The sequence below is a fragment of the Eleutherodactylus coqui genome, chromosome 11, assembly GCF_035609145.1.
Source record: "Eleutherodactylus coqui strain aEleCoq1 chromosome 11, aEleCoq1.hap1, whole genome shotgun sequence".
Taxonomy (NCBI): domain Eukaryota; kingdom Metazoa; phylum Chordata; class Amphibia; order Anura; family Eleutherodactylidae; genus Eleutherodactylus; species Eleutherodactylus coqui.
This window is the reverse complement of record NC_089847.1, coordinates 110,660,322-110,680,621: the sequence shown is the minus strand read 5'-3', so window position 1 is coordinate 110,680,621 and position 20,300 is coordinate 110,660,322. Positions and strand designations below refer to the sequence as shown.

The following is a 20,300-nucleotide window of genomic DNA, read 5'->3' as shown; positions in this document are numbered from 1 at the left end:
TAAAGAGTGTCTGCAGGCAGCAGTGAAGCATGGTGGAGAGCGATACAATAATGAGTATCTGCATTCAACAGAGAAGCATGGTGGAGAGCGATACAATAATGAGTGTCTGCATTCAACAGTGAAGCATGGTGGAGAGCCATACAATAATGAGTGTCTGCAGGCAGTAGTGAAGCGTGATGAGGGTTCCTTGCAAGTTTGGGGCTGCATTTCATTAACCCCTTAGTGACAGCGCCCTAGTGGTTTTATGTCCTGCAGTTGCAGGACGTCTATGCAGAGAGATCATGCTGCGACCTCCCCCCATACATCGCAGGTGTCCGCTGTTTCTTACAGCTGACATGTGCGGGCAATAGCCCCGACAAGTCACATGGCTGATCGGAGGGCTGTTAACCCTTTAATTGCCGCTGTCAATTCTGACAGCGGCATTTGACTACCCCCCAACTCCACGATGAGTACACAGAGAGCCATGCGGGTGTCATGGCAGCAGGGAGCCTTCTGAAAGGCGCCAGGGCTCTCCTGGCAGTATGCCTATCAAGTCATCCCCGTAATGCTATGGCATTACAGCATACTGCAGGAGTGATCGAAGCATCGTATATTGTGGTCCCCTAGGAGGACTAAAAGACAATGTAAAAATAAGAACAATAATGTTTTACTAATTATTTAAAAAAAGTTGTATGTATTCAATAATGGTACGAACGGAAACTACAGGACGTACCGCACAAAATGAGCCCTCGCACAACTATGTCAACGGAAAAATTAAAAAAGTTAGTTATTGTGCGCAGAAGATGGCAGAAGAAAATCATTTAAAAAAATTAAATATCTTTAAAAATAAAAATATTAGTACAGCAAAAAAAAAAAAAATACAAGTTTGGTATCGTAGTAATCGTACTGACTCATAGAATACAGCTATGATGTCATTTTTGTTGCAGTTTGTGCGCCGTAGAAACAGGACCCACTGAAATAGGTCGGAATGTCGTTTTTTTTTCCCATTTCTCTCCACTTAGAATTTTAAAAAAGTTTTTCAGTACATTATATATCACATAAAATAGCAACACTGAAAAATACAACTCGTCCTGCAAGAAACAAGCCCTCATACAGCGACGGTAAATAAAGGAGGTACGATTTTTTAAAAGGGGTGCGAAAAAAACGAAAATAGAAAAAAAAAACGAAAACGCTCTGTCACTAAGGGGTTAGATAAAGTTGGGGATTTGGTCATTATTAATGGTGTCCTCAATGCTGAAAAAATACAGGCAGATACTTATCCATCATGCAATACCATCAGGGAGGCGTCTGATTGGTTCCAACTTTATTCTGCAGCAGGACAACGACCCCTAATATCCAGCCAATGTCATTAAGAACATTCTTCAGTGTAAGGAAGAACAAGAAGTCCTGGAAGTGATGATATGGCCCCACAGAGCCCTGATCTCAACACCATCCAGTCTGTCTGGGATTACATGAAGAGACAGAAGTGTTTAAACAAGCTACATCCACGGAAGATCTGTGGTTAGTTCTCCAAGGTGTTTGTAACAACCTCCCAGCCGAGATCTTCAAAAACTGTGTGCAAGAGTACCCAGAAGAATTGATGACGTTTTGAAGGTAAAGGGCGGTCGCTCCAAATATTGATCGGATTTAGATTTCTCCTTTGTTCATTCCCTTTATTTTTGTCAATTAACAAAATGCTAATTATTAACGCTTGTATTTTTGAAAACATCCTTACTGCAACATTTTTTTTCACACCTGCCTAAAACATTCGCACAGTATTGTACATACATACATATTAGAGTTTTTTTAGCTTTATTACAAGCAGCCAACCATGCATTAATAACATCTCCTCAAACATAGAACAAGTGATGAGCGCTTTGTTAATTGTGGTTTCCTATAAACACTTTCGACTCGAGAGAGACTCGGAAGAACAAACCACAAGATCCGGTGAGTCTATTGGGTTTATACAGTAATAAGGAAGCTATTGTGTGTCTTCATTGTCTCCGAATCTAATAGAGGGAATCATCCACAAGGTTTACAGGCTGAAGGTTCAAGAGGCTTCAAATCCACAGAGATTCTTCCAGGCTGAGTAACATTAAATAATGATTAGCAGCTCATGGAGAGAAATCAACCGCAGCGCCAAAGACCACGGAACTTTAAAACAAACAGTATCACTAATTCCCTATTATGAGCTTGCTAGAATAACAATCGTGGTTTATTTGAATAGTTTTTTAAACTTCCTACCAAATCAAGAAAGTTTTTAAAAAAAATCTAAAATAAACCACAAATGTAAAAAGGTACACAAATAATCCCCCCCCCCCCCCCCCCCCAAAAAAAAAATGAATATCCCACCACTCCCTCCCTTTAAAAGGGGTTGTCCGGAAGTCGGAGACTTTTTGCTTAGGATAGGTCAATAGATTATTGACGTGGCCTGCTGCTCGTGTTCCCTGCCGATTGGCTGATTCCCAGCGCGAACAGTGCAGGAAGCAGATAAAGCTGTCGGTACTGCAGCAGCCCAGTTAGCTAGTACAGGCACAGCTTCTGCTAATTGCTATGGGAGCTGCATCTGCACTACCAAACCAGGCCACTGTGGTAAGAACAGTGCAATGTTTCCTACATTGATAGTACGGACAGCGGTGTCGGAAATAAGCTTGGGGATCCCAAGTGGCTTACCCCCTCTGATCACTTGCTGATGACTAGACAGGAGCGGGCACGCTTGAATAAGGCAGTTACTCGAGCGAGCATCGCTCTTCTCGAGTAACTGCATTCTCGTTTGAGCAGGCTCCGGGGAGCGGCGGGGGTGTGTGTGTGTGTGTGTGTGTGTGTGTGCTCGCTCATCCCTACTGATGACGTATCCTGAAGTATGTCATCAATAGAATAAATCCCAAAGTTACATGAGACCCCTTTAATCTTCTCCAGCTCTTTAATCCTATTTAATTTCATATTACAATTATAGTGATTGTGATTAGTTGAGAGGGCGGAGCTTGGCTAAGGGGAAGGGCTTGATAAAGTTTCCACCCTACTGCAGACAGGGTGAAGGGGTGAGGCTCATGCTGTAGCTAACAGTCCTTTGTGGGGCTGTAGGGCAGCCAGCTACAGCATGCACCTCACCCCCTTCTACCCGGTCTGCTGTAGAGTGGAAACATTATTAAGGCCTTCCATATACAGTACGTTGCAAATACAGACTACACAAGGACACAAAAGTAGCCTGTGTGAATAAGTCATTCCTGCTCCCATCACTGGATGTCTCCTCTGTATACTGCCTTAGCTTCCATGCAGCGCAGCCTCCTGTCTGATGCTGATCAGGCACTAACTCGATGTTGCTTTCACTTTCGCACCAATCCCATGATGCATCAGCACAGCATGGTACGATCAGCTACAGACTGTACCATCTCTGCAACACTGCCATTACCATCTGTATTCTATATTCACGTAAATAAGCTACAGACCAGTTAGGAGGTTGAGCTGTGATCTCTTCTATTATACCTGTATGACAGGAGCTGTGTGATCATCATCAATAACTGTGATAGGAGTGTCTGTATCCCCCTCTAGGCAGTTTATGTGGTACACTAAAGGTAACTGCATCAAATAGATGGGGAAAGTGACTAGAAACTGAATACATAAACTCAAGTAGATCTGAGATGGTCAGAGTTGAGACTGCATGACAACTAACCGAGATAACACTAGCTCACACACACATATTATTTATTTATCTCACTATAAATTTCTTCACTTTTGTATTTTTTTGACCACCTCTCGTATATGTGTTGATTATAGGGAGTCAGTGACCCCACCAACCTGAAACTGGTCCTGGATACCACAATGGTCCATGTAGGTCGATTGGAAGCACCTAGGGCGACGTCACTTTGTCACATTTTCTTGGCAGACTGTCTTTGCGGGGTGGTTTGCCATTGCCTTCCTCAGTCATCTGTACCCCCCAGCAAGCTAGGTACTTATTTTACCGACCTCGGAAGAATGGAAGGCTGAGTCAACCTTGAGCCGGCTACTTGAACCCGCAACCTTCAGGTCGTGAGCGAGAGCTTAGGACTGCATTCTCCTGCCTTAACACTCTGCGCCACATGAGGCATCAACTAGTACTAATACGAAAAAGGTATCCTTTACCTCCTCTGAAGAGGAACGATGAGTGTAAAGATGCAGTCAGTCCAGTAAGAAGCGACGGAGGCCCCTGGTGTCTTTTCGAGGCAATTACGTGTACGGTGAATTCATAGGCCATGCATTTAGCCAACCCAGAAAAATAGCTACTTCCACCGAGTCTACATTTAGGACACACCTAAAAAGCTGCAGAAAAATTGCAACTCCACCAAGAAGGCTGGTGAAGCCGAGAGGGGTCAGTGGGTACATGCATTAATATTTCCGATGTGTGGTCGTTCCATCTAGATCTGGTGTAACAAAGTTAGCTGTCCCCGTAAAACGTTAACAGCAGGGGATCTGGAATGGTTGGGGGGGGGGGGGGGTAGATGTGATGGAGGGAACCTTGTAAACAATCTACAGAGGCAGCTCTCTCTTTTCAGACACACGGAGGACCGATGGTGGCTATGCATGAAAGATAAGCCAGAGTGTGTTACTGCAATGTGCCACTGAGTGTTTTCCCCATAGGCGATACACTATTATTGAGTCCCCCTCCCATTAGCAAGGAGGGTGGGTATACATTTATTGAAGGCTCTAATGGAAGGCTGAGGGACTCCTACCCCCAGGCCGAAGCAGAAAGACAGGCTATCACATCATGTAACAGGAGCCTGTGTGTGACAGATCTGACCTACATTTCCCCCTTCCTTGCTCCCAACAGCCTGTCGCTGTTTTAAGAAGCTATTTTCTCGGAAGCACAAAATTAAAAAAAAAAAAAAAATTTGCAGACGAGAGATGCTGATTTGTAGAAATTTTTGGATGACGTTAACTCTTCTAGTACCAATTTTTTTTTTTTTTTACCAAAAATAGTCAAATCCAAATACTTTACCTATATAGTACCGCTGGAAATGAGACCTCACCGTTTAAGAGGTGTAGACGTGTTTTTTGGTTCTTTTTCGCCTTTTTCTGATGTTACAGATAAGCTGCATGATGCTAGCCAACATCCTGTGCTGCTGAGAGTTAATACAGCTCCAGGGGGTTGGTTTATGAGCTTCTACATAGTGTGCGCATACATTATTTATGGAAATATATTAACTATAGCAGACGGATGTTGAAGAGGGTTGTCTGGGCGTAGGAAAAAAAATGTTTTTTTTTTTCCTCTTGGAAACAGCGCCACTACTGTTGACAGGTTGTGTTTGGTATTGCAGCTCAACTCTCATTTCCTTGAATGAGCTGCAAAAGCAGATGTAACCTAATGACAAGAGTGGCACCGTTGTGGGGGGAAAAATAAAGAAAACCCGGTTCAAATGGCATTCAGAGAGAAAAAAATGTGGACAGTGAATGGGCAAAAGGTAATGGCCCCCGATCCAGCGCAGCCGCACCTGCCATTCCAGCACTGGAAGCCGCTACAGTGGTCACGTGTTGTTCATTGTTAATTGCAACCAATCACTGGCATTAGTGGCAATACCATCATACCATCGTGAATGGCACATGACTACTGAGGCTAATGATTGGCTACGGTAGTCATAAGAACAATGATCGGCAAGTAACCGCTGAGACAACTTCACAGACCGGAGCAGAAAGGACTGGAATGGCAGCACTGGCCCATTTAGAAGATTGCTGCCGCGGGACAAAGGTGTTGTCGCACAGAAGCAAGTGCAGTTATGCACTTCTGTATGGCCATATTAATGCACTTTGTAATATACATCGTGCATTAAATATTGGCCATACAGAAGTTATACACTTACCTCCTCCGGTGCTGGCGTCCCCGTCTCCATGGCGACGACTGAAGCCTTCTTCTCTGGTTGCCGCAATAGTTGCGCTTGCGCAGATAAGAATCCTCTTCTGTAAGCTCCGGGCTCACAAGCTGCGTCCTGGCTCCTCCCCCTTCTGAGCATCATCACGTAGCTCCGCCCCCGTCACGTGGTGCCGATCAGCCAATGAGGTGGCTGTAATCGGCAGTGGAGCTCAGACTGGGGAAAGAACATCCACGGTGCACCATGGGAGAAGACCCGCAGTGCACCATGGAAGAAGACCAGCGGTGCACCTTGGGAAATGACGGCGGCCATCTTGGAAGAAGATTTTTATAACTTCATGAAACAGCTTCATGGTGAGTAGAAACGCTCTTAAAAAACGATTTACAGGGGTAGTTTGTAATGCTTGCTTAACATGGGGGACTGGGGTGTGAAAAATTTTTCGTTTTGGCCGTGGGACAACCCCTTTAATTAGCTTCTCACAATTTTTTCCAGCCTCAGAAAACACCTTTAATGGCTACTTGGTTTAACATTTTAAGGACTCTTTCACATGAGCGTATATTGGCCACCGTTTTCACAGTCGGCCGGTATACGCTATGATCTGATGCACTGGATTCTAATGCATCAGATCACATGGTCATATTCCCGCAACATAAAAGCGCCCGGCCCGCCCAATATAGCACCAGCCGATTTTACGTCGGGCCCAAAAGATAGTCCTGGAACTATCTTTCAGGCCGGAATACATCTGCCGCTGCATGGGCTCCTATGGGAGCCAATGACAGCGGCCGGAGAAGGGAGGTGGGAGGGAATTTAGCAGCGTGACTGCTAAACTCCCTCTCACTTCTCTCCTCCCCTCCAGCTGATTGCAATGGGAGGGGATGGGGGCGAAGCTAAGCACCACCCCGTCCCGCCTCCTTCCATTGCTGGCTGCGAACAAGGGGTGGGAGCTTAGCTCCACCTCTGTCCCTCCCCCTCCCATGGCAAACAGCCAGAGTGGAGGAGAGAGGAGGTGAGCTGGGGAGGGAAGGGGCAACAGCATGGCGGCCTCGGCGTATATGCACCTGGGCCCATGCCGTCTGAACGGGCGCACAAATGTTAGACCTCGCGATCCCGCTCCATATAAACCTCACAGACCCAGGACATAAATATATGACCCCTGGTGGTTAAGGGGTTACAGGGCCTGTCCTGAAACAATTCTGTTTATAAAGTTAGAGCCAAATGGGTTAAAACCAATAAAATAAACAGTTCTTACCTGTCCTCGTCGATCCAGCGCTGCAGCACCGTGCTTCTTCTCGGCTGACAGCAGAAATCAGGTGACCTTTGCCTGCCAATCAAAGGCCACAGTCTCTCTACCCATTCTCCTAGAATCAGTGCTCACATCCTGGGCTCCATGATGCCAGGAGTTCCGAGCAGTGACGCTGCGACCTCTGACTGACAGCCAGCGGTCACCTGACTTCCGCTGTCAACACAAAACCAGGAGAATCGCCGGTCTGCAGTACTTGATCACCAGGTCAGGTAAGTACTGACTATTTAATTGTTTTAATCCATTAGTCTCTTATTTGTAACGGGCCAGCCCCTTTAATATTCTGCAGTAGCACATGGTCTTCTTTAAATGCTTGTTAAGACCCAAGGTCCAGAACACACTGCGCTCGGCAGACAGGAACGTAAACCTGAGGCTGCACGGTCCGCTATTGCTTTGGGGCGTAACATATGAACCCAACTTGTCAGTGGAGATTGCAGAGATGCAGTTAACACAGATGAGTCATTCAATGCTAGCAATTTCCCCAAAGGCCTACAGAAAACAGACCCTCCACTATGTAATTTTAAACGCACCGGTCTAAAATAGTCCAATTCTCTGTCAAAAGCAGAAAAAAAAAAACGAACTTCAGCTCTTGTCTGCCGTCTATTATTTATAAAGCGAAGCGCAAATGGCTCGAAATAGAAATGGCCGAGCTTATCAACACACAGGAGGTGTAAGCTCATCGCTGCCAAGATCCGGGACGGGGCTGGTGAGAACTTACCACGCCGCTGCAGGTCGTAGGCATGCTTCGTCTCCTCGTTCCCCAGTATTGTCCATGCCCGGCTGATTTCAATGAACTTTTGTGCACCCTCTGCGTCTCGTTCGGATGAGATATCCCCGTGCCGTTTGTCTGGATGGTACTGTCCGCGGAAAACACAAAAAAGGATGGAGATATTACATTTTTTTCATTTTTTTTTTTTTACAGTCCGCCCCAACTTACGCCACACGTACACCAACAATCAGGTATTGGGTTCATCCTCCGAAGCCACTCAAGTACAGCTCATACTAATAGCAGGGGCCCAGATTAGCATCACTCTCGCGAGGAGTTAAGAATTCTGTCTGTGGCCCCAACACACCTAAAATCTCGGTGTAGACTGACCTTACGCCTTAAAGGGGTAGTCTGGCTGTGGGAGAAATGCCTTAAAATAATAACAGCTGCGGTACTCACCAGAACTCAACCAGCGCTGCAGCTCCCGCGGTGATCCCGATGTTTGTTTAGGAAAGACTACCACCTGACCACCAGAGCCAATCAGAGGCTGCAACTGTCACATGCCATTCTCCTGGCATTACTGCTCAGATACTGGGAGCCATAACACCAGGAGAATAGCACATCACCACTGTAGCTTCCAATGGGCTGGTGGTAGCCCTCCCTAAACAAACATCGGGAGGACTGCGGGAGCTGCAGTGCGGAATTGTCGGGGTTGAGGATCGGCGAGTACCGCTGCTTTTACTATTTTAGCATGTTTGCAGTAATACTTAAAAAAAAATAAAAAATCTTCACAGTGTACTAAAAAAATCCCGTCGTCCAGATCTCCTGCACTTGACAGCCGTATCTGAAGAAGGGTCTGCGTCCCCGAAACGTGTTATGGCTTGCTGTTTTTAACAAAAATCAATCAAGAAGAACCGGGTAATTCCCTCGTTGCAATATCCTTGCAATATCCTTATTATCTTTATTAATAAAGTGTCGTGCCATGTATCTTCTCTTCATTAAGCGTAACTATCGCCCCGTTGATACGGTTGGCGCGCAGTGGGCAGGTAGCCCCTTAAAGGGGTTGTCCCGCGCCGAAACGGGTTTTTTTTTTTTTCAACAGCGCCCCCGTTCGGCGCGAGACAAACCCGATGCAGGGACTTAAAAAAAACAACGCACAGCGCTTACCTGAATCCCCGCGCTCCGGTGACTTCTTACTTACCGGTTGAAGATGGCCGCCGGGATCTTCTCCCTCGGTGGACCGCAGGGCTTCTGTGCGGTCCATTGCCGATTCCAGCCTCCTGATTGGCTGGAATCGGCACGGGGCGGAGCTACCAGGAGCTACCTCTCCGGCACGAGCGACCCCATTCAGAAAAGAAGAAGACCGGACTGCGCAAGCGCGTCTAATCTGGCGATTAGACGCTGAAAATTACATGGCACCATGGAGACGAGGACGCCAGCAACGGAACAGGTAAGTGAATAACTTCTGATAACTTCTGTATGGCTCATAATTAATGCACAATGTACATTACAAAGTGCATTAATATGGCCATACAGAAGTGTATAACCCCACTTGCTTTCGCGGGACAACCCCTTTAAGTTTGTCCCATACACTGATAGAAAAACTCTTCTAGAAGTCGATCCACCCTACTTTTCTACTTGTCCCACAGCCAGACTACCCTTCAAAGCCCGACTACAGTACATGCTGCAACTCCGCTATCACTTGATTGGATGATCATGATTCTATCTTTTTAGTCACTCTGTACAATGATGGAGGCCTTTAGGAGGTGGACACTATTCTCTTATATACACACAGAATTATTATTTTTTTTTTTATCAAATGGGTTGCAAAGAATTAGAAAGCATGGACATTTTTTTCCCCCAGACACAGTGCCACATCTGTCCACAGGTTATCTATGGTATTGCAGCTCAGCTCCATTCACTTCAATTGAGCTTAGTTGCAATGCCAGACACAACCCATAGGCATGTGTGGTGCAGTTTCTGGAAGCAGCCATGTTTTGTTTTTTATTTTTTTTAATCTGTACAATCCTTTTAAAGGTGAAAACCACTTATTTTGGTGGGAAATGTTACCTTATTTGAATCCTTGAACTTTACCACTATGCACGCAATTAAAGGGACTCTAATCAAACCCTCTAGCCCAGGCGTGCTTTTAGACAGGATGATTATTGTTCAAACGAATGAAAGTGAACGATAATCGTGCAGTCTAAGGCCCAATGCACACGGGCGTACTTGCATTGCGGAATCCGATAATGCAAAAACGTTTGTCCATGTCCATGAGCGGAAATCAATAGCGATTTTCCACTTGCGGAGGGGAAAAAAAAATATCACATGTCCTATTTTAGCACGATTTCAAAATGGACAGCTTCCATCGAAGTCAATGGAAGCCTTCTGATCCGCGGCCCGCCTGCAGTGACAGCTGTGGACAGGCTGTGGAGTCCACGTCATATCCTAGTGTCGGTGCGGCGTAATCTGTTCTATGAATGCGCTGGCCAGCACATCCGCAAATACAGATGAACACCACTGCGGACAGGTACCCAGGGGTCCGCAGGGGTCTCCGGCCAGGCACCGTGTGCATTCAGCCTAAACACGAGCCAATGACCGAATGATAATCGCTTTTCGCTCGTCTTTCTTTATATGCAGGCATAGAAATCATCCTTGGCTCGTTAAGTCGTTCTCAGTCACTTAGACAGCGAATCTGAAACGATTCTAAACAAGCCAACGATGAATCTGCCTGTATAAACAGACCGCACGAGAGCGAACGAGCCAACCAGGACGTCATTCGCTCATTCAAACGACTAATCGGCTTGTCTAACGGGACCCTTTTACACGGGACGATTGTCGGGCGCCTTGGTAGGATGCTTGAAAATGGCCATTCGAAACCATAAAACCCTATTAAACTTCTATTAAAATCCCCAACACGCATCCTTACCTGGATGAGCGCTGATTAAAGCGAACGAGCCAACGATGGTTTTTATGCCCACAGAAAATGAACGATGAATGAAAAGTGAATGACAATCATTCGGTGTTCGGTCATTGACTCGCATTTAGATGGAACGATTACCGATCACTTTCACTTGTTTGAACGATGATCCTTACGTGTAAGGGCACCTTAACGCAGGTGGGCAGAATATAACCCATCAGTGTATTCCTTATGTGGGGGAGTCTTCACAAGTAGCGCCAGTTTTCTTTACATATGACTCGCGACTAGAGATGAGGGAGCGTACTCAGTAAGGACAGATATTCGAGTGAGTATCGCCCTTACCGAGTACCTGCCTGCTCGTCCGCAAAGATTCAGGTGCCGGTGGGGGTGAGCGCTGTCTTGCAGGAGTGAGCAGGAGGGAGAGAGAGAAAAGAGAGAGCGCGAGAGAGAAAAGAGAGAGCGCGAGAGAGAAAAGAGAGCACGCAAGAGAGAGCACGAGAGAAAAAAGGAAGCGCGCACGAGAGAAAAGAGGGAGCGCGCGACAGAGAAAAGAGGGAGCGCGCAACAGAGAAAAGAGGGAGTGCGCGACAGAGAAAAGAGGGAGCGCGCGACAGAGAAAAGAGGGCGCGCGCGACAGAGAAAAGAGGGCGCGCGCAACAGAGAAAAGAGGGAGCGCGCGAGAGAAAAAGCGGGAGCGCGCGAGAGAAAAAGAGGGAGCGCGCGAGAGAAAAAGAGGAAGCGCGCGAGAGAAAAAGAGGGAGCGCGCGAGAGGAAAAGAGGGAGCGCGCGAGAGAAAAAAAGAGGGAGCGCGCAAGAGGAAAAGAGGGAGCGCGCGCGAGAGAAAAGAGGGAGCGTGCACGAGAGAAAAGAGGGAGCGCGCACGAGAGAAAAGAGGGAGCGCGCGCGAGAGAAAAGAGGGAGCGTGCACGAGAGAAAAGAGGGAGCGCGCGCGAGAGAGAAGAGGAAGCGCCCGCGAGAGAAAAGAGGGAGCGCGCGCGAGAGAAAAGAGGGAGCGCGCGCGAGAGAAAAAGAGGGAGCGCGCGAGAGAAAAAGAGGGAGCGCGCGAGAGAAAAAGAGGGAGCGCGCGCAAGAGAAAAAGAGGGAGCGCGCAAGAGAAAAAGAGGGAGCGCGTGCAAGAGAAAAGAGGGAGCGCGCGCAAGAGAAAAGAGGGAGCGCGCGCAAGAGAAAAGGGAGCGCGCACAAGAGAAAAGAGGGAGCGCGTGTGGGAAAAGAGGGAGCGCGCGCGAGAAAAGAGGGAGCGCGAGAGAGAAAAGAGGGAGCGCGAGAGAGAAAAAGCGGGAGCGCGCGAGAGAAAAAGAGGGAGCGCGCGAGAGAAAAAGAGGAAGCGCGCGAGAGAAAAAGAGGGAGCGCGCGAGAGGAAAAGAGGGAGCGCGCGAGAGAAAAAAAGAGGGAGCGCGCAAGAGGAAAAGAGGGAGCGCGCGCGAGAGAAAAGAGGGAGCGTGCACGAGAGAAAAGAGGGAGCGCGCACGAGAGAAAAGAGGGAGCGCGCGCGAGAGAAAAGAGGGAGCGTGCACGAGAGAAAAGAGGGAGCGCGCGCGAGAGAGAAGAGGAAGCGCCCGCGAGAGAAAAGAGGGAGCGCGCGCGCGAGAAAAGAGGGAGCGCGCGCGAGAGAAAAAGAGGGAGCGCGCGAGAGAAAAAGAGGGAGCGCGCGAGAGAAAAAGAGGGAGCGCGCGCAAGAGAAAAAGAGGGAGCGCGCAAGAGAAAAAGAGGGAGCGCGTGCAAGAGAAAAGAGGGAGCGCGCGCAAGAGAAAAGAGGGAGCGCGCGCAAGAGAAAAGGGAGCGCGCACAAGAGAAAAGAGGGAGCGCGTGTGGGAAAAGAGGGAGCGCGCGCGAGAAAAGAGGGAGCGCGAGAGAGAAAAGAGGGAGCGCGAGAGAGAAAAGAGAGAGCTCGAGAGAAAAAAGAGAGCGCGTGAGAGAAACGAGAGAGCGAGAGAGAAAAGAGAGCGAGAAAAGAGAGAGCGAGAGAGAAAAGAGAGAGCGAGAGAGAAAAGAGAGAGCGAGAGAGAAAAGAGAGAGCGAGAGAGAAAAGAGAGAGCGAGAGAGAAAAAAGAGAGCGAGAGAGAAAAGAGAGCGAGAGAGAAAAGAGAGAGCAAGAGAGCGAGAGAGAAAAATCAAATTAGATTTTCTGTGTCTGGCATGTTGTAGTCATGTTAGGTCACAGTGCAATACCATTAGGCCGGGCTTACACGAATTTGTCGGATTTCGCATTCAGATTCTCTCTTAGGCTTTTGTATGTATTCTGGCTAGTTCCGAGCGATTCCGACTCTCATACGCGTATGAACTGCAGGACACACGCATCCATTGACTTAAATAGAGGTTGTCCACGTGGAATCCGCGCTAAAATACTGTATCATTGCAATTCAACAGATTTTTTTTGTTTTTTTTCTCGTAATACCCCTTTTAATATTATTATATTAAATATTATTTTTATAATGCACCGTAATCTGAGTATTTCTTGCCTACTGAGAACCTTTACAGACATCAGAGAATCTGCCAATAACTGATTAAGTGGAACTCGTACCTCTTCGTGTCAGGATAAAAACACTTAGCGTCCTGACAACAGGTTCCGGGGCTCCACAACTTGTTGCTCTCCAGGCTCTTGTCCCAATACCTCCAGATATGTCTCAGCTTTCTGACTGAACGATTTACATCCTACTGTTATGTAAAGAGGTCTTGTAGGAGCAGATAGCCTGGAGCTATGGAGCTTTCCTTTGTGGCCGACATGGTTCATTGGCTGCTAATTAGGTAGCATGTTCTGTCACCGCTTTCAAGGTTTCTTGTCTATTAATTGATCTTCATGTAGATCTCCACTGCCCTGCTCGGTCTGGCCTTGTAGTTGCAGATTAGCCCCTCAGCAGAACCAAGGGACGCTAAAGCCTTTACATTCGTTATACGGCTAGATTACAAATGATGGAATGAAATAAAGACACCGTATGGAATAACGGGGCTTCACTTGTTACGGGGAACGCTTATTTAAAATGCAAAGTGGTCTGTGTTCATGATTTCCTTGCTAGCCATTTCCCTATAGGACTCCACTTCAGGCTGACCATGTATGAAGCAATTTTACAAAATACTACGGTATGTAAGATCTGATGAACCATTTCCATAACTATAAACCTCAGTTTAGACAGGATGATTTTGTGCTGGTATGTAGCAGGGGCATAGCTAAAGGCTTATGGGCCCGGGTGCTAAAGTTAATCTTGGGCCCCCCCAACTTCTCCTAACCCCTTATAGATAGCAAAAATGGCCATGGCCAGAGTGCTACAGAGTCTGAAGTATCTGTCCCAACTACATACAGCGTATTCATATGAAGGGAAACATGTAATGCTTCATTTTCCCTGCGGAGGCACTGCAGGGAAACCGAAAACTTGCTGCCCCACAGATTACAACTGATTGTTGAAGGTGCCAGCATGGCACCCTGTGATCCACTTATCCACTTATCAGGGGACCCTTCTAATAGAAAACCCTGTCAAAGCCGAAACCCATGCAAAGAATTAGAATGATCAGAATGGCCACATCTACTTTTGAACGACTGTCTACTTACTGTGAATGCAGGTGGGCAGGGAAAAAAAAACACTCCCCGCTCCGCCTCCATGCCGACAGCACTGTGACCAATACCAACGATACTCGCTGTTGTGTAACAGCACGGAAGCGAGCATTATTGGAACGAGAATGTATATATAGAGATCATATAAATCAAGATCCGGTGGACCGTAACTACGGTAATACACAAGACGGACGAACCCTTTTGTTAATTGGAGACAGGTATATAGTGTTCATCCAATGTGAGGCAAATTGACACCGGCATATGCAATTTTAGTGAATGAACATTGCACCGTTTTTACTGCATGCGTATTTAATGTGGTTTTGGTGTGCATGTTTTTTTGTTTTTTTTTTAATTAGGAAAATGGAACAAAACCTCAGCAGCGCCACCTATTGGATGGCACCATTCCTGCAAATCAATGTCAAACCCTTTTTGCCGGTCTTTAGAACAACGACTGGAAATTGAAAACCAAGCCAGAATCCATATACAGACAGCTGTTTCTGGGGTTCGTTTTTTTTATGCACGTTTGCACCCATATTCACTGCTTTTTTCACGCTCTTGACATTGGAAGTGAAGAAACAACCTCAAGGAGGTTTAGGCTGTCCGTATTTCCTCCGTAAAAAATAAAGTCGTAATACGGATGGAAAATGCGCCTGTGTGAATGTGCCCTTAGCCAAGAAACGCCACAGCACACTGGGTAAACCGCTACAGATAGCGCAGTACAACACCCAGCTAGTATTGCGCATGGGTCCTATTAATCCGAAGAGGACCGATACATGATACCAGGAGGGCATCGTACTGTTGCTTTGGCGATCGTACAACCCAGTGCACAGTTAAATCTCTCCCCGGCCCATGTGAGATCAGGCAATATTGGAGGGACACTTTAAAGAGGTTGTCCAGAAATTCAACAAAATAGCCGTCATCTGAGCAAGCCATGGAAACCTGTCGAAGATGGAAGAACGCATCTCTCGCCCAAAAAGGGGCGGGACAGAACCCAACATCACTCTGTCTGTTCCAGTCCACCTAAAAGGACCAAACCGTGTGGAGTTAGGCTCCTTTCCCCACCCATAGGCCCATACCCTTTCACCTCTGGTCTAGAGATGCACTCTTCTCTTCCGATGGGTTTTCACAAGCTGTATGGACGGCAGCCATTTTGTTGAACTCCTGAACAACCCCTTTAATAGCAGTCTTAGTGCACATAGCCATACTACAGCCCTGTTATCGAAGTTGTAGATTTAGTGCCATGGATGGGATTAGATTCCATCCTATTAGGCCAGGAAAGCCTTTCCAAAAGCAGGCTTTGAAGAAGGTTTTTCTGCTCTAACTGAATGGTATCCAATGGTATCCTTGTACAGAGCCAGATTCATGGAACCTCAATCAAATACTAGCCAAGCTTGACTTTTAGGGTAAAGGTGTACAACAATGGCGATAACATTTTTCACTCAAAAAACTTGTTTTGAGGGGTTTTCATTCCCATTAGGCAATATGTGGGTGGGTGGTGGTGGTCCATCTCTCTATGTGGACCCATTCTGGTGGACAAGTCATGTCAATGTATTGCATCACACATGTCAAACAAAAGGCACATGGGATGAATCTGGCCCACCACCTCACTTCATGTGGCCTGCCAGGCATGCAGCATTCTACTCACCCAGTCTGCAGGTCTAGTCCAGCAGCACTGCAATCGGACTGGTGACCTCTCTCCCTCGCGTCTGTGTGCACAGACCTGTATGCAGAGCAGACTCCGAGGGGAGAGGTCAGCAGTCACAAGCTGCCCTGCCGCCACCGGACCTGCAGGCGGGTATTCCACTCACCTAGCAGGGATGCTGCCCGTCCGAGGCCAATAGGGAGTTCGCTATTACTACTGGGGCCAATATAAGGAAAATATTACTATTGGAGCCCCTATGTGGGCACTATTACTACTGGAACCCTTATGGGGGCACTATTACTACTGGAACCCCTTATGGGGGCACTATTACTACTGGAAGCCCTTATGGGGGGCACTATTACTACTGGAAGCTCTTATGGGGGGCACTATTACTACTGGAAGCTCTTATGGGGGCACTATTACTACTGGAAGCCCTTATGGGGGGCACTATTACTACTGGAAGCCCTTATGGGGGGCACTATTACTACTGGAAGCACTTATGGGGGGCACTATTACTACTGGAAGCTCTTATGGGGGGGCACTATTACTACTGGAAGCTCTTATGGGGGGCACTATTACTACTGGAAGCTCTTATGGGGGGCACTATTACTACTGGAAGCTCTTATGGGGGGCACTATTACTACTGGAAGCTCTTATGGGGGGCACTATTACTACTGGAAGCTCTTATGGGGGGCACTATTACTACTGGAAGCTCTTATGGGGGGCACTATTACTACTGGAAGCTCTTATGGGGGGCACTATTACTACTGGAAGCTCTTATGGGGGGCACTATTACTACTGGAAGCCCTATGGGGGGCACTATTACTACTGGAAGCCCTATGGGGGCACTATTACTACTGGAACCCTTATGGGGGCACTATTACTACTGGAACTCCTATGGGGGCACTATTACTATTGGGGCCACCGATATAAGGGATACTTACTACTGGGCTTACTATTACTACTGGGCCACTATAGGGGAAAATATTACTACTGGAGCCACTATGGGGGCACTATTACTAACGGGGCCACCAATATAAGGGATACTTACTACTGGAGCCACTATGGAGGACCCCTTTACTATTTAGGGTGTTCAAATGGGTGTAAGCACATTTCAGTCGCTCAAATATACAGTGTATTTGCACAACTGAAAATTGCTTACAGACGCGTTTTTCAGCAGCTTCGATGTGTTTTTGTGTGCCCAAATACATTGCGTATTTGCGCACGCAAAAAATAACGCAGACGGGCCCACTGAAATGGGGGCACAAATATGCAGCGAATACGCAGGTTTTATAATCTCTGTGTATATGCACCTGCCAATTCAATGCAATGGCTTATTGCGGTGCGTAATATACACTAAAATAGCGCATGCCACGTATGTTTTCATGTGATCGTTCATCGCCTGACAATATTCACTCAGCTGAACAAACCGATTGAAATCAATGGCTTCCATTCAGTGTGTAATACGCACGCAAGAATTGTGCGCTTATTACGCTGTGTAAATATGCTCGTGTGAACAAGCCTTACCATGCAGTCTTACATTTACAATCGGCCCTTTGAAGGCAGCCATAAGGCTGATGTGGTCCCCGGTGAAAATTAGTTTGACGCCTCTGCATTACATGGATGAAGATGGTGTCATACGGCATTTCCCATATAATACAAAAAATATGTAATTTGGGTTTTTTTTTAGGTCACCTAGGGTGTTGCAACTGTGAATATTCAGTCCATTGTACTAGGAGTCAACCCAATAGTCACAGACTCCCTGGCCTTACACTGCAGATTACATTATCACTTTCAGTTTGCACTGGTTCCCCAATATTTCATCATATATTACGTCGCCTTTAATATGTGGTACATTATAATATATATATTTCAGAATCACCTTTCCGGCTCATATATAATATGTTGTTGCTATGTAATTAAAATTGCAATAACTACAATAAAAGTGTTTTATATAGTAAGGTCCCCTCACAATGATGGATATGTATGTAATTTACTCATGCAACCAATTCAACCGATGAAAAGCGGTTTCCATGAGCCCTCACCGCGGAGTCCCCTTCACCAACCGGAGTCAGTCTTTGTCCTCATAATAATATCACCAGCAAAATAATTTTCCTTTTCACGTATGACGTGTAATAATATGGTGACAACAGGACAAAGGAGCCAAATTGTAGGTAAAGAAAGCGAAGTTAGATCAATGATTAACAAACTGAAAAAAAAAAACAACACGGACTACGGCAGAACAATGTTTTTGACCCAATGCTATGCTCTGAGGTGAAAGTACTGTGTGGTACAACTAAAGGCCCATTTACACACGAAGACAATCTTTCAAACGATTGAAAGATTGACAGTTTTAGCGATCATTTTATAGAAAGTGTTAATGGACACTAATGTCCATTAACACTTTATCAGCTTCATTTGTGTGTAAAAGGGCTTCCAGGAGCTGTTTGCAGAGCCCAGCATGTGGTCTGACCTCTGTACACAACTCCATTGTTCTCGCATGGGTTGTCAGCAGAATACAATGTAATCTCCGGCATCCGCTGAGAACACAGGGTGAGGTCTGTGTTATCTCTCTCCAGCTGAATGAGGGATTTTAAGCTCACCTTAAAATCACCATTCAGCCAAAGAGTGTACGATGGCTCTGTTTACACGCAACGTTTACCACTCATATGCCATAGTTATATGCCATGGTTAAATAGTTACTCATATCCCAACAATTATCGCTCAACGAATTTTGAGTGATAATTGTTGCATGTAAATGGGTCTTTTACGGTACTAGGTCTGATAACATGCAGAACTCATGATTTGGCCCCTACGGCTGTCCAAATGGCTACTGTGCTGAAGGACCAGCGTTGACCACTACACATTCACAAACATGGATGACCACATGCCAAACATGGTTCAAGATGAACGTCTACAGCCTACATTGGAGTTACAAAGATAGATTCTACAGGGCGATCCTAATTAATGTATTCATATTCCGACAGGTCCAGAGAGAACCATTCATACTTTACAGAAAAAATAAGAGGAGTCTTTTTTCAGCTTAAAATACTATGTTACATCTACTGGACGTCAATAAACCAATCTTGGTAAGAATACTATTCAGGACATGTGGAAGCGATCCATCAAGAGGGCTAAGAGAATTTCAGCAAGATTCTTCAAATGCAAAGTGGCCCAATGACACCAAGTGCACTGAGAAGGATGGTGGCGAAATTCAAACAAACAGGAAGTTTGGTTTCCATCCTCTTCCAGGTCTGACTACCAAAGAGAAGATGTTGCGGCAGCTGTTGTTCAGAGGTCCATGGAGAATCTGGAAGGGACAAGCAGTGCATGTGCAGTTAGACATCAACAATGCTGATTTTTGTTTTTCACATGGATCACTTCCACATGTCCTGGATAGTAGCATTACCAAGTTTGGTTCCATTATATCCAGTAGATGTCTCTCAAGGCATATCTTAGTAGGGATATTTTAATTGAGATCACCCTGTACTTCTAGATCCTATTTCTGACGCAAAAAAGAAATATCCACCTTGATCAAAGCAATTCAGATCCTATCAGGCTGCTGGTTACTCATTTCACCCAGTTCCAGTGCCAGAAAGCGTCCATGACTCTAGGCAACCGGACACTTCCTCCTTTGCTGCTTCTGCTCCCTTCTTTTGCTGCAGATCTCCTTCTTTGTCTGCCCAAAGATGACTTAAAAAGGAATCCTGCCTTGCCCACTGTTTAAGGTTCTCATCTTGAATGGCTCCTCTTTCTGTGCACTTATCACTGATCTTCACTATTGACACAGACCTTGGTCTTGTTTCTGGATCTGCTCTTGCCTTGATCTTTGGATTGTTCACCTGGTATTTGTTGTTCGACTCCTGCTTCCGACTCTCCATGCTGATGACCTTTGGCTTAATTCCAAGTGCTACTGGTGCAAATCTGTACCACAATCTGGTGATTTTCCTGCAGCAAAGTCCACAACTCCTTGCGGGAGTTAAAGGGGTTGTCTCGCGGCAGCAAGTGGGTCTATACACTTCTGTATGGCCATATTAATACACTTTGTAATGTACATTGTGCATTAAATATGAGCCATACAGAAGTTATTCACTTACCTGCTCCGTTGCTAGCGTCCCCGTCTCCACGGATCCGTCTAATTCTGATGTCTTCTTGCTTTTTTAGACGCGCTTGCGCAGTCCGGTCTTCTCCCCTTCTGCTCTGTCCGGCACGAGCGGCGTTCTGGCTCCACCCCCTTCTACGCGTCATTGCGTAGCTCCGCCCCGTCACGTGTGCCGATTCCAGCCAATCAGGAGGCTGGAATCGGCAATGGACTGCACAGAGCCCACGGTGCACCATGGGA

General features: G+C 46.5%; 1 protein-coding gene across 1 annotated transcript in view; it reads right to left on the bottom strand.

Moving 5' to 3' along the window:
• The window catches only part of DNAJC24 (DnaJ heat shock protein family (Hsp40) member C24), a 52,646-nt gene that overhangs the window by 12,127 nt on the left and 20,219 nt on the right, over positions 1-20,300 (bottom strand). The window contains exon 3 of the mRNA XM_066583235.1: positions 7,841-7,979. Within this exon, the coding sequence (XP_066439332.1) occupies positions 7,841-7,979 (139 nt within the window). The remainder of the gene's footprint in view (positions 1-7,840; positions 7,980-20,300) is intronic.